At 32.1% G+C, this 14,022-nt stretch overlaps 2 protein-coding genes across 2 annotated transcripts; one reads left to right on the top strand and one right to left on the bottom strand.

Annotated features, from left to right (window-relative positions):
• Positions 1 to 67: 67 nt before the first annotated feature.
• Positions 68 to 6,315, bottom strand: Alp12 (Alkaline phosphatase 12). The gene is made up of 9 exons (XM_090103631.1): positions 6,241 to 6,315; positions 4,911 to 5,113; positions 4,363 to 4,555; positions 3,769 to 3,929; positions 3,166 to 3,376; positions 2,836 to 2,969; positions 2,284 to 2,482; positions 1,545 to 1,769; positions 68 to 465 (listed from the first exon to the last, which is right to left on the bottom strand). The coding sequence occupies exons 1-9, from the start codon at positions 6,308 to 6,310 to the stop codon at positions 296 to 298; spliced, it is 1,566 nt and encodes a 521-aa protein (XP_089959757.1). The 5' UTR covers positions 6,311 to 6,315; the 3' UTR covers positions 68 to 295.
• Positions 6,316 to 8,258: 1,943 nt separating this feature from the next.
• LOC149907271 (uncharacterized) lies at positions 8,259 to 11,559 on the top strand. Its single transcript, XM_090103816.1, has 5 exons — positions 8,259 to 8,584; positions 8,839 to 8,925; positions 9,674 to 9,862; positions 10,249 to 10,378; positions 10,834 to 11,559. The coding sequence occupies exons 1-5, from the start codon at positions 8,582 to 8,584 to the stop codon at positions 10,902 to 10,904; spliced, it is 480 nt and encodes a 159-aa protein (XP_089959942.1). The 5' UTR covers positions 8,259 to 8,581; the 3' UTR covers positions 10,905 to 11,559.
• The last annotated feature ends 2,463 nt before the right edge of the window (positions 11,560 to 14,022 follow it).

The following is a 14,022-nucleotide window of genomic DNA, read 5'->3' as shown; positions in this document are numbered from 1 at the left end:
ATTTTTTGTATTTAATGTCTATATAAAACTAAGAAAATACATTCTTATACTTATTTAAATTTTTGTTCATAATCTTTTAACATGTAAAAACTTAACATTTAATATAATTCTACAATCTAGCTAACGAGAGCTGTAAATTCCGACCGTTTTTTTTTGCTTGTTAACACTTCTAGAAATAAGATCCAATTATAATTACAATTTCGAGGTTTTGTAAAAAAATTCACGATTTCAAAATAGTATTTAGTAAATTACATTTATCTATAATTCATTGACTATTAACATAATTCTTGCTAAATTAATTTATCATTCGAAACATCAAACCTAATACCAAAGTTAATAAACAAACATAAATATTATTATATTGTGTTGTCGCTTTGGAATACGCGCCGATTTTTGCCGCGTAAGATATAGCGTGGAACACGTAATGCTGTTCGTGAACGTTGTGGAATAGATGAGCGTGGGGACCTGGAATAAATATTAAACTAAATAATATGTTAAATGTTAGGTAATACATATATATTAGAGCAGAGCAGTGGTGGCTCAGTGGTGAGACCTCGGACTTCGAATCGATAAGTCCGGGGTTCGAGACCGGGCGAGCGCGCAGGAAATAAATTGATTTTTCAATTTATCTGCGCATGTTGTAACATCACCACTGCTCGAACGGTGAAGGAAAACATCGTGAGGAAACCGACATGTCGTAGAATCAAAAAGTGTGTCATGTGTCATCCGCCAACCCGCACTTGGCCAGCGTGGTGGATTATGGCCTGTACCCTCATAGGAGGCCCGTGTCCCAGCAGTGGGAACATATATGGGCTGATGATGATGATGACATATATATTTATGGATTTTCTTTATTGAATTAATTTCGGTTTATATGTATAAAACTACAGGGAGAAATTCATTGATCATTTATACCTCTAGCGATATAAAATTATTATTGAAAATGTTTGAGAAAAAGAAATAGCTGTTCGTTAGCACGAACAGCTATTTCAACAACAACAACAACAACAACATTCAACCAAACTCGTCAGCTTTATCAAACTCGAGTAACTATATAGCTATAGTTACTCGAGTTTGATAAAGCTGACGAGTTTGGTTGAATGTTGTTGGCACTAATTTCATGAATTAAAACCAATAGGAGCAACATGCATTTATACACAAAATAGAAAAAAAAGACGTGTGGCACTCGGGGACTGCCGCGGTAAAGCTATTGCATACTATGCCTTCAAGCCACACCTCCGCCCCCGTCGGAGTAGGGATCGTGAGGTTTTTTCGTTACGGAATTTCTGGATTCGGTCCCCGCGCTCAAGGCCCGCGATAGAAGCTATGCAATAGCTTAAAAAATCTTTTGAGAGAAGCAACATGGAATGATGGAAGCAACATAACGCTACTATCAGCGAATAGAGCAAGTCAATAAAAAATGTTGCCACGGTAAAAAATACAGAATAGACGAAATTGTGTGCAAATAAATATTTGATCTAATAAAAATATTACAAAAATTACAAGAAAATGACTATGTAAAAAAATTGTTTTTTTTATCTCACCTCTAGCATAAACAGCAACATCACCACCGCCGTGTATATTTTCATCATTGGTTATAGCAGCCGCTTGTTCGTACTTAAAACTGGTCGTATCTTCAGTGGTCGGGTCGGTCCTGACTATCCTGGTCGGGTCAGTTTTGACCTTCAGTTTGTTGGACCCTGGACCTCCGACACCGTATGTGAGGGTTGTGTAGTTCAGGCCATCGTATTTTGAGGGGCCTGTTGTGCCTGTAATAATTAAAAATAACATGATGTGGGTTTAAGATGATTTTATTCGTATTTCATTGGAAAAGTATTTTTTTAATTTTTATGTGTCAATTTAGTTCAATGATGGATAAGGTATGCTTTAATGTAGTATAATTCAATTCATCATCATAATATTATAATATGGGAATTATCTCATATTGCTCAAATTTTTATCCGTCGATATATAGAGGCTCTTGTTCTAAAGCGATAATCCTGCCAGATTTTTTTAGCCTAGTTAACCGATCCCGCGTCCTACTATAACATACTGATTTAGTTACGAGCAAATAATGTACGTAGGACGCGTGAAGCTTTAAGTATGTATATGAATATTTTTGAAGTGAAAACTTTTTAGCGGCGTTGGGTATAAAATCTTAAACTCGCGTCAGGACACGTGACCTGATTGAAAAAGCGTAAGACGGATGGATATCAAACATGCTCAACGTTATTAATCAAGTTTTCACTTCTGCCGGCACTCCCGGAGTGCAACCCGACTTACCAAATATATCCGACCCTCGTTCTGGGTAACCGTTAATAGACAGTGTATGGGTATGGTCCGAAGTGACCACAATCAAGGTATCTTTCTCACTGGTCATATTAACGGCCATAGACACCGCTTCTTCCATAGCGAGTGACTCGTCTACCGCCGTCCTAGCTCTGCCGCGGTGGTGGGCCATGTCTATATTACCACCTTCAACCTAAGAGCATATTATTCTTCAACATTTCATACATAAAAAAAGGAAAAAAGAAGGATCACATTATTTTTCAGAATTCCATACAAATCCATCGAAATAAGGAATGTTTGTTAAACTCCAAAGAAACGATATAAAAGCAAAAAAATTAACAAAGAAAACCGAAACAAGGAAATTATACAAGAGACCACAGGCTAATAAAAACAAATTTGTACTTATATTATTACATTAGATAAAAATTAAAATTTAAAAAACTAAAGGCAAAAATATATTGCGATATTAATTCTATTCATTCCATTTATTTGCTGTGAGATTTTTCTATTTTGAACTGATTTAAAAGTGACATAATTTCGCCTTACCATCAAAAAGAATCCATTTTTGTTTTTCTTTAGAACTTTGATCGCAGCTTCTGTCATCTCTACGATAGAGGGCGGGCCGTCTGGTCCTTTGTTCCTTTCGAACTCATACGGCATGTGAGCGTTGGAGAAAATTCCTGCAAATTATATTTATATTTTTGGTTACTGGCGTTTTAATAAGGACTATATAAATTATGGCAGTTAATTGTAAAATTTAAATAAGACATATTTAATAAATCCATAAGTTTATTCTCAGTTAACAATGCATAATGATATATATTTTTCCGAAAATGTTAATAATTTTATAAGCTATTATATTAGGTACTATCTTACCTAATAAATAATCACTATTATCAGCAACATTCTTCAATTCAGCAGCATTCGAAACAACACTATATTTCAGTCCTCTCTCCTCTTTATTCCTCTTGTATTGATTAATGAGATCTCTCCCATCAGATCTACTGCATCCCCATGAGCTGATGGGGTCCATGGGTCTATCTGTAGCGTTTGCGACGAGTCCTTGGCGACCACCTCCTAGAATTACCTGTAAGATTTAAGTAAGTACTTTAAAAAACTTATTCGTTTTTAGAAATGTCGGTTGATAAAGATAAGGGCCGACTTAACAACTTGTGGATGTGTTCCTTAATTTTTAAAATAACTGATGTATGAAATTACTGTAAAAAAGTATGTGCCTACAACGAACCGAGCGTCGCGTGCGTTACGCGCATTGTTGTTACGAAAAATGTTGATTTTTTGTTGTTTTTTGTAATAAAAACTATCCATACGCTATAAGTGAACAATCACTAAGTAACTATAACCTACCATCAACTAGAAGCCTGCTGGTATCCGTGCAAAAAGTCTTGTTGTTCTGAATTTTTTTTCTTTTTGTGATTTTTTGTAGTGGAAACTATCTATAGTAAATTAACTACAACGTACATGCAAGTCGCGGCCCGGCCAGTCCTCCACCAGCTGCCTGCCAACGTCCTTGCAAGCGGAGTCGCGCGGCAGAGCGCTGTCGCACTCCCACAGGCGGCTCGCGCTGTGCGCGTATAGTGGGCCGGGCGTCGCATGCGTCACGCGCATTGTTGTTACGAAACCTTTTGTAAAAAATATTTTTTGTTGTGGAGTAATTTTTTCGTGAATTTTAATAGAAATTAAATGTGTCCTTTTTATGGCGAATGATGTCATGTCATTGGTGATGCGATTGGCTGATGTGTGCACATCACGTTATCAGTCTGGACTTGGTCTGGACATTGTCGTAATTTTTTTTAAATATATTTTATAGATTATTTATTATTTATTTACATATATAGATTATTTATAGACTAAATAGATTTTTTTTCTGTTGATTATTTCTATAGTCACGTATGACGTAGTATCTGTAAAATTACTTACACAATAATTTATTCCAATAGTAAAAGAACATAATATACTTATTTGTTACTTCTTTCATGACACGAAAAACCATAAAAGAAAATGTTCTAGCTTTTTTCAACACGTCTTTATTACATTTTTTTATTTTAATATTACCTGCACTCTTCCCCGCCTTCAAAGCAAGCGCAGCCAACGAATCCAGCCTAGCTTCTGGTCGCAAAGACGCATTACAGTCCTTGTATTCAACACTCGCGTCTACTCCCATGGTGTAAAAGTTCACTTTAACACCACAGAACAGAGCGGTAGCCGTAGACGTCGAATCGGGAACCATTTTGTTTGCTGAATATGTCTATATGTTAGGACTAACTGGGTTAATGATTAAAGTATCGTTTAAAGAAGAAAAATGTGGTGAAATACGGGTTATCGTGAAAGGAGGTAACATAAAGAAAAAAAAATAGTGATGGTCGAGGTCCTGTGCCGAGGTCACTTTAATTGTAGAATAGAAGAATTTAGAATAGTAGAGCGTTGTAGAACTTTGGTCTTTGGGGAGCGTCTGGTCACGTCTGGTTTAACGTGTGGTCGCCAGTCCCACTTATAAAATGTAAGCTCACAAACTAATCGTTTTGCATATAACTTGATTACGATTATAGTTTTGATTTTATTTGTATCCCAAGATTTTCCCGTAATTATTATAAAATACACACCTTCAAAAGCCCAATATGCGGGAACTTTTCATACGTCAGCCTATGTCCCTCTCCCCCTTTAAGAATCCTCGTGGCTGTAACAGTGTTAGGTCCCATGCCGTCTCCTACGAAAAGTATCACGTTTTTTGCTTCACCGACATTCCATTTTACTGCTAAAGCCTCTTCTAGTTCATTTGAACTGAGTTGTTTCCAATAATCTTTATCTAGAATAGCAAAAAATGTGTATTACCTCTGATTCCTTGACCAGCTATATTATTACTATGCAGTAGGTATGTTTCTGGTCATATTATGTGTATCTTAAAGAATTGAGACGGTTCTGTAATGATTCTTCTTACCACGATAACTAAGTGTATCGGTTTTTTTATATATAAGGTATGAGAAAGGTGTATGGGTGGAATGTAAGTTTCATCGCAATGCGTGCAGTGGTACGCATACGTGAAAGCCGCTTAGTAATAATTAGTTTATTTAAAAAAAATGTGTGCGTGTAGTTACTAGTGTACAAACGTAAGAAGTGAAACTTTTTCAAAAAATATTTTACTATATGCAACTTTACAGAAATACCTACGTCGAATCACGCGTCGTAGGGATAAGAAAAGATGGCGCGTAACGGAAAAACGTCACGCGTAACGAAAAAATGTTATACATACTAAATTTTTTTCCAACCCCGATAAAGAAGTTTCACTTCAAAAAACTAAAAAACAAGCTTAAACTCGTGAAATAATCGAATTCTCATCTATCCTTGATAAGTGTACAAGGTATGAATTAAATCTGCCCGTTTAAAGTGGGTCAATATCGAGTCTAAAGTAGCCGGTTACATTTGTGTAAGCGTGTTAAATAGGCAAAATGTTTATTTATTTTCGATCTTTTATTTTGATGTTTAGTTTGATAATTACTAATCTGTTGTATGGGATAGAAATTGACCTAACAAATAAAATGGAAATTGGTCCAGCCGTGACGAAGGTAGCTGCAAAAGTGGGTATCTAATATGAATTAAAATAAACGTATTGAATGCGAAATACGCAAATAGTGACAATTAAAATCATTAATAAGAATTAGATCTTGCTAGTTCATTTCCGTCTTATCAGTTAGCCGTATCGTTACTTATAATAATAAAATAACATAGAGCATTCTAATAAATCATAACAGTATTTGGGTATTTTTAGAATTCGTGTTAACTTTTCATAACATCCTCAACAATATCTATTATTTCAAGCTGCAATACCTGTAACAATAAGGTAAAGAAAATCATGAAAAACAAGAAAAAATACCGTGAAAGATATTTATCAAACTAACGATGACTTTTCATTTATCATTATGTAGAACAACTTACCTTTTCGTAACGAAGATTGAGCGAGAGACAAATAAAAAACAAAAAACACAACCAAACGTAACCCGTACATATTGACAACTGAACAATTAACAAACGTCAGCATAATGTCAAAATGAAGTCCTAAGTCACAATGACACATCAATTATTTCACAACGACATAAAAAAGCGCGCGAATATTGGATTCGTTCCGCGCCACATTTTAACCGACTTCATATAAACGGAATGAAAAGTGATGTCTTATTCTTTTTTTATAAAGTTCCTTTCGTACTTTATCGGTTTTATCAAATTAAAATAACAAATAATAAGGTATCGTATCGTAATATTATAAAAGATAATGATAAGTTTTATAAGAATTAATATAAACTTAAAACTAAGTACTTATATTAATTATTTTAGTGAAACTGGTAACTATATAAGGAAATTATTTTCCTAGTCCTAGACTTATTAAATTCTCGATAAATTATTTAGGCACAAAGACCAAAGTTGTGGTGATGTGTTCATTCGCATTATTATAGTTAGTCTGCCAAAAACGGAATAATAAAAATAATATATTTCTTATTAAAAGCGTTCGTTTTATCTTCAAATTATATTAAAATCAGCGCTTCGAAATAGTATATACGAAATAGTATATCTATTATTAGTATTTATTATACCTTCATAAAAGATTTGGTAAAATGAGTCAATTCCATTTTGAGCTCCAGCAATAAATAATGCCTCTGGCTTTTATCAACGTTATATGTATAAAGCACTAGCAAACCCGGCGAACTCCGTTTCGCCACCAGAGACACTTTTTCTTTGCTATAAACCTCACGGAGCCCGAGACCTTTCCAACGAATGCAAAACTGTGGAAATCGGTTCGTGCGTTCTGGAGTTATAGCGTCAGGAAGGAAAACCCGACCTATTTTTATATAGTAGATAAACGCAATGATTTTATTACTTCTTCAACAACAAACGTATCAAAAATTCATAAGTTTAAACATTAAGTAAACCCTACAATTGAGATGTCCCAACGGATTTACCACATCGTTTACTTTTAAGTTTTATACTTTAGGGCGGAGTCAGGGCGGGCGGATAGTATCGTTCCATTGTTCCAAACTGCTACAATTAAATACCTTTGAAACAAATGTTAACTGTCAGGGACATTAAGGTGATCCGCTATCTAGGTTAGATATATAGGTTAACGTTAAATGCTATTATATTATTTGGGAACGCGATCGATGACGACACGATTGCGCAGGCCGGTGCAGCCTCTCTTAAGGCGATGTTATATCCCAAATGGAGTTTTATTTTTCGTGTTGGAAATGTTTTATTTTTGTATGATGTGTAGGATTGTTGGGTGGGTTCTCAGGTACAAAGATAGTAAAAGAGATCATTATTATATTGTAATTGTTTGTTAGGACTAAATAAGAAGCAAAACTTCCTCACGAATGAAGAATAAATATCGTAAATATTGCAAAATAAACATAAATATGTATAAGTATATGTCATGAAAAATATCTAGCTATGAACTAATTCATTTCAGAAATAGTTTTATTTCTGAACTGTACTGTCATAATGTCATAAAGATTGATAAGCATTATATCATCAAAAGTTTACTCGAAAGAACCATCTACTTAAAAATAAGGAATAGCGGTTAACGATGCGAATCAGAAAGTTCTGAGTGCTATTCCCGGGAAACACTAATAAAATTTTTATTTTATTCGGCACTTTATAATTCGTAAAAAATCTGTGAAAAGGGGTGTAAAATACATGTATCCCGTACGCTAATAATAATTATAACAGGAATTCTTTTTTTTTATTATTACACGCTTTATATTAGCTTCACCTGTATGTTTGTATGTTTGTAACCGACTTCTTTGGGCGCGATTTTGACCCACTTTAAACGGCCAGATTTCGTTCAAACTTTGTAGATTTATTGAGGACCGATGACAATACACTAATTTGATAAAATTTTCTATTTTTTAGTTCGGTTTTCTATAAAAAGCGTGTTTTTTAGTTTTTTTTAACTACATATTATTTTTAATGACTAACAAGCGTTTCTTTTGAGTTTAGTTTCCCAATAGTAGGTTTAAGCGATTATATTCAATTTAGTTTTCCAACAGAAAAAATATAATGAAATCTTTTCATTCAAGTAAAAAGGCCCTCCGAGCTTAAAGCACGTCCTCCCCTTAAACCCTCACAATCAAGCCTGCTCAAAGCGGTGTTCCGAGTCGTCTGTGACACAAACATGTCTTCAAATATCGTTTATTAAATATCTTGTTTCAATTATCTGTTAATTGTTGTTTCTGTGTTGATAAAACGTAATCTGTGTTGTGAATTTCTAAATTGTTGAATTGTTAAAATGGTGAGTTGATTTGTTAATACAATTTTGATTATTGGTTATTGGTAATTTGATTGTTCTGTATTTTTGTGAAGAATTATTGGATAAATTATTTGATTTGGTTTTTAATAGGCATTCAAAAGAATAATTGATTAATGTATAATAATAGGTACCTACTTGTGCTTTTTAAATGTAAACTTAATATTTAATTGAAAATGAAAAAATATTGAAAACTGATTTTGGTCTATTTATTCGTTTTTTTCTATAATATATTTTAGGCCAGGATGGAGTTACCCGTTTTGGAAAAATTTTGTTTTATATTCCACTTGAAGACAGGATGCATCGCTATGGGAATTATAAATTCAGTAAGTATTTCTGTAAAATATTTGTATGAAATTATTCGCTTGTCTCGAAAAATCTCGAAAACTGCTATTTAAATTATTTTTTTTTCGTCTGAATGTTAGGAATGTTGGAAATAAATAGGAAAAATATAAATAAATCAATATCGACCCTTTTTTCTATCAACGAATAATGTAACGTCAATAATTTACTATGTATTTTTTCACAATTTAACTAGAAATAAACGAACACTTTAAATAAACCGTTGCATTTAAAGTTAAACTAGCCCTCGACAGCCCTCGCGTGTTTTAACTCCCAAGTTTACCCAAGAGGGCTATTACATTAGGTACATTTTACTACTCATAAACGCTTATACCATTTTAAAATCTATTTCCCCAACTACATGGGTAAAATGTTTGAAAAAATACATTTTATATCACTGGGTTTAAGTAACAGACATTGCATATGTCTGAGGATATTTTTCCAACCACTTTGGCGCTTTCCTATATTGCCTACCAATTTAAGTAACAGTGAATCTATAGGTACTTACTAATATTATAAATCTGAAGAGTTTGTTTGTTTGAAAGCACTAATATCAGGAACTACTAGTCCGATTTTAAAAATTCTTTCCGTGATAAATATAGCCCATTTATCGAGGAATGCTTACACTATATTTCATCACGCTAACACCAACAGGAGCGGAGCAATGCGGGTGAAACCGCCGACCACAGCTATTACCAAATATCCTTTAATAATTCACACATTATTTTACAGATAATAACATTCGTGCTAGCAGTGATCCTGATTACCTTCGCGGTTGACATAAAGGACGCATCAGACTCCAGAAAGGACGAAGTAGACAGCGGCATGTCGTCTGTAGTGTACACTATAGTGGTGCTACTCGTCGTGCTGCTGTTTGTTAAGTTCCTGCTGGATCTGATTTTCGTGTACGCGGTACATAAGGTAAATAGTACAATTGGAAATGTTTGGTTTTAGTACAGATAATATACTACTATGTCATACAGTAATAATTATTATCTCTTACGTTTGTGAGATTTTCATAGAGATGTCGAGACAAACATATTCTTATAAGTAGAAAAAGCTTAGTACTATAGTCATTAATATAAAGATATCGCAACGCTATATTTGGACGTCCGTTTCAAATTCACTAAACACACGTAAAATTGCTATCTGCTTTTAAACCATGTCTAACTCATGTGCTTTGAAAATATTATTAAAATCTGTTTAATCTAATATTAAAGCCTGATTAAAGCATTGACAGTTTGGGCTATAGCAATGATGTGCTTAGAGACAAACTACTTTTTTACTAGAAACTTCTTTTATTCTAGGAAAAATGCGGAATAATAAGAAAGTACTGCATCTTCTGGATCGTGTTCGTGGTGCTGTTCATCATCAGCTTCCTGAAGACCCTGTTCCACATGGGTGCTGGCCATGTGATTGCACAACTGCTTTTCCTGGGTAAATATGGCATTTATAGCGTGTATTTTAAGGTTGAATAAAAAAATACATAATACTTATTGCAAACGCGAAGATTCTTCAGAATATACGAATGTTTTTTCCAATAAGAAATTTTTCGTTACCATTCCCTAGACATCTTTTTAGGTACTAATCTGATGGGCACAAAAGTATGGTCTTGAATCTTTATATAATTATCCCAGGTTGTCTCCTAGAGGCATCTTTCGTTTAAAAATGTATCTCACTAAAATGTACTTATAATAAATCCTTCCCTAATTACGTATAGAACATTTTTTATTGAAACTATAAATACATGTCCATAAACAACATTTTTGCAAATTGTAATGACTATATAGAAAATGTTTTCGCGCCTGCTTATATTTCCACCAATCAGTACCAAGAACTGCCTGTAAACCAATTTAGAATCTATTTTAATAGCACTAAGGTATTTTTTTCAGCGGAGAATTTCTACTTCATCGTTGTAATCCGAAGCTATCTCCTGTCAATTAACGAAGATGGCGTCTTGTAAATTTGAAGAATTGCGAAAGGAGGTATTTATTTCATAATTAATGAAAAGATTTCGTTACAGTGTTATTTTTTAAAGAATCATTTATTCAAGAAAAACACAGGATCAATAAATGTAAGTTTTTTTAGTTTACTAGAAAGATTAGATAACCTTTTTAATTCGATTAAAACAATATTTATTGTAATTTCATGAAAAATCGTATGAATCTCAAACTTATCGAATCCACTCAACAAATTTATCTCAAAGAAAAATTACCCTTGGTTAATTAAAATTTTATCCTAAACACTGGTTGTGACGTTTTGTTGTGTAAGATTAATCCCATGAAGTTCCTGAAATCTTGTATTAAACAACGAAATTTAATCATAGTTGTAAATTTATTTTATTTTAAATCCACCAGAGTCAAAAAGTACTAATAATTAAACCATGTTCTCAAAAATGTAACAAAATTATAAGACTATGACTTATAATTCTAGATGGACCAAAAATTATGAGGTATAAAAATAATCAAACGATTTCAAAATGAAACAGCCTATTTGCATATTATGTAGTTTCAACTGGACCATAGAGTAAAAAACCAAATATTCGCTTGCCAGTATTAAAAAATATATATCAAGAAAAAAAATTGCTTTAGAAGCAAGATTATTTGTTTGTAGATTGTCTTCCAATGTAAAATTATAATTACTATTATATGTATTTATGCTGTAAATTAAAAATATTTTTACAATTCGTTCGATAGAATTATAGTTTGCAGTTATAAATTATATTATGTGTCATGTGTACCTAAATAGGATAAATGTATTCCCCTTTTGAAGTTTTACATTTATTTATGAATTTTTAAGATTATTTTGAAGTACTAATTATCAAAATATGATATCTTAAATGAATTATTTATGTCGGAATCTTAAAAGTGTTCACACATTAAAAAAAAATATCTATTATTAATTATTTACCTACTTTATTAATTATTTGTTCTGCCGAAAAATGAAAGTAAAAACTACATATTGAAAGATTTTTCAACATATCTGACTTCAAATTTTTGGACATTAAAAAGTCAACCCTTAATAAAATGAAATCGAATAGAAGCGCCAAATTCTGTCCTAACCAAGTCCTAACATATCCTTTGACATATTTAAAAAATATTTATTTTTTAAGGTTTAGCGTTAAAAAGTAAAAACCAGGAATAACGTAACTTAAAATAAACAACATATCAATGTGACAATATTGTTAATTTAAGATATAATAGGTCCATGAAATAAATAATTTTTCTTATTATAAATTATGAGCTTGCGCATAAATTGATTATTATCAACGAGTTATTATTATAATAATATAATATGTTTAAAAGTATATTTAATAAATACCACAATTATTGTTGTAAACAATTATTATTAAGTATATGTGAATGTTAGAATAGTATTTAATTGTTTTATATTAAATTTAATATTTTTGTTGAAATTTATTACATAATGAGTAAAAATAATTATAAACTTTTAAATTTGTTTATTATCACAAGTTAACTCCATAAATATGTCTACTCCATAATCAAATTGAATATTTATCATTTTTTTATTTAAACACCAAACTTTTAATTGAAATGTGCATATATCGTTAATGTATTTACATACTTAGTGGTTATTCGTGTATAGATAGAAACTGTATGTAACCATAGAAGTTTATCCATATAACCAAGTCATATAACTAATCGATGAGACATGAGTCCACATCAATACCGAGCATATTGTTAAAGATTGTTAATTTTATGTAATATTTTTTCATCGCAAGAAAATGCATGAAAGTGTCAAGTAGGTATATATATTAAAAAGGTATAAATTCGCAGCCTTTCGCAGCAAATCATATTCTATTAGAACGTTACAATATTATAAAAATCGCTTCTTGTGTTTTTGGCGCGGTTTTTATTCATATTTTTGTCATCTGTCAAAGTGACATTTAAATAAAGTCCTTCGCTCCGTTTTAATTAAAAAAAATGCAAATAGCTATTCGGTTAGGTGTAAAATATTATGTTATACACAAATTTTAGTGATTGATGTGGACTCATTTAAAAGAAGCCATTATTATGTGTGTAGGAAATTATGACAATAAGACGTCCTTTGCTTTAATTAGTCAATAGATGTTGTTCTTGAGGAGCGAATGCATACTATATAAAAATAATATTTAGGTACATATCTTTCTATAAATTCTATCGAATTTGGATCTTGTATTTTATAGTATTGTGGGGCCACCATGGGTTATTCTCTGCTATTTATAGTCGCTAATAAAATAACATAATTAATAATGTGTACCATCGACACAATATACAGCTATACAACCAGTAGGGTAACTTCATACAAACATTCGAAATGGCTCACGCACATATATACAAGCGTGCCATTTCGAACGATTGTATCACGTTTACCTACTGGTTGTATCTGTATATAATATATTGTGCCAACGATATGCACATTCATTTGTTTAATTGCGAAGTGTACTAAAATTGGGATGGTTCAGTTAGAATTAAATCTATGAAGATAAATAAACGTAATTATTTGTATGATATAACTCATATACGTTGTAGGTAACTATTTAATAATTATCTGTGGTGGCACATCTACCAAAAACCCAAAGACTATAGATACACACGTTCCGAACGTAAGAGATTAATCTGAAAATGAAAATGTACCAGTTTAGAAATTATATCCGAAGCCGAAAAAATAATAATCACTTAGTGATTATTATTTTATCACTACCGAATATACATCTACCTTACTCGTGGTAAAAGTTGTGTCCAATCATTGGTCCAATCTATATTTTCATACTGATAATAGAATATTCTCGAAGCTATACAAATAATTCGCTCCTCAAAAGCAAATATTATCCGTCAAAATAATATACCTGTCTCTGTCTCGGTGTTTGTAACCCTATTGCTATCCCTTTTCTATGGATGTATTCTTGTGATGTTTATCTTTTAGATACTTGTTAGAAGTGGTTTACAAATTACAAATGTGTAGAGGTCTATTCAAATAATCGAAAATCTGTTTTAGACGTAGACAAGAATATTTTAATAATTGCTTAAAAGTTAAATCTATATGTATACATTATATGTAAAATTATATTTATTAGCAAA

The sequence above is a fragment of the Colias eurytheme genome, chromosome 7 (genome assembly GCF_061535395.1).
Source record: "Colias eurytheme isolate Ceu_HAF_F1 chromosome 7, ilColEury1 Martin Lab GWU primary, whole genome shotgun sequence".
Taxonomy (NCBI): Eukaryota; Metazoa; Arthropoda; class Insecta; order Lepidoptera; family Pieridae; genus Colias; species Colias eurytheme.
Note: the sequence above shows the minus strand (reverse complement) of the source record. Positions and strands in the feature narration are given on the sequence as shown.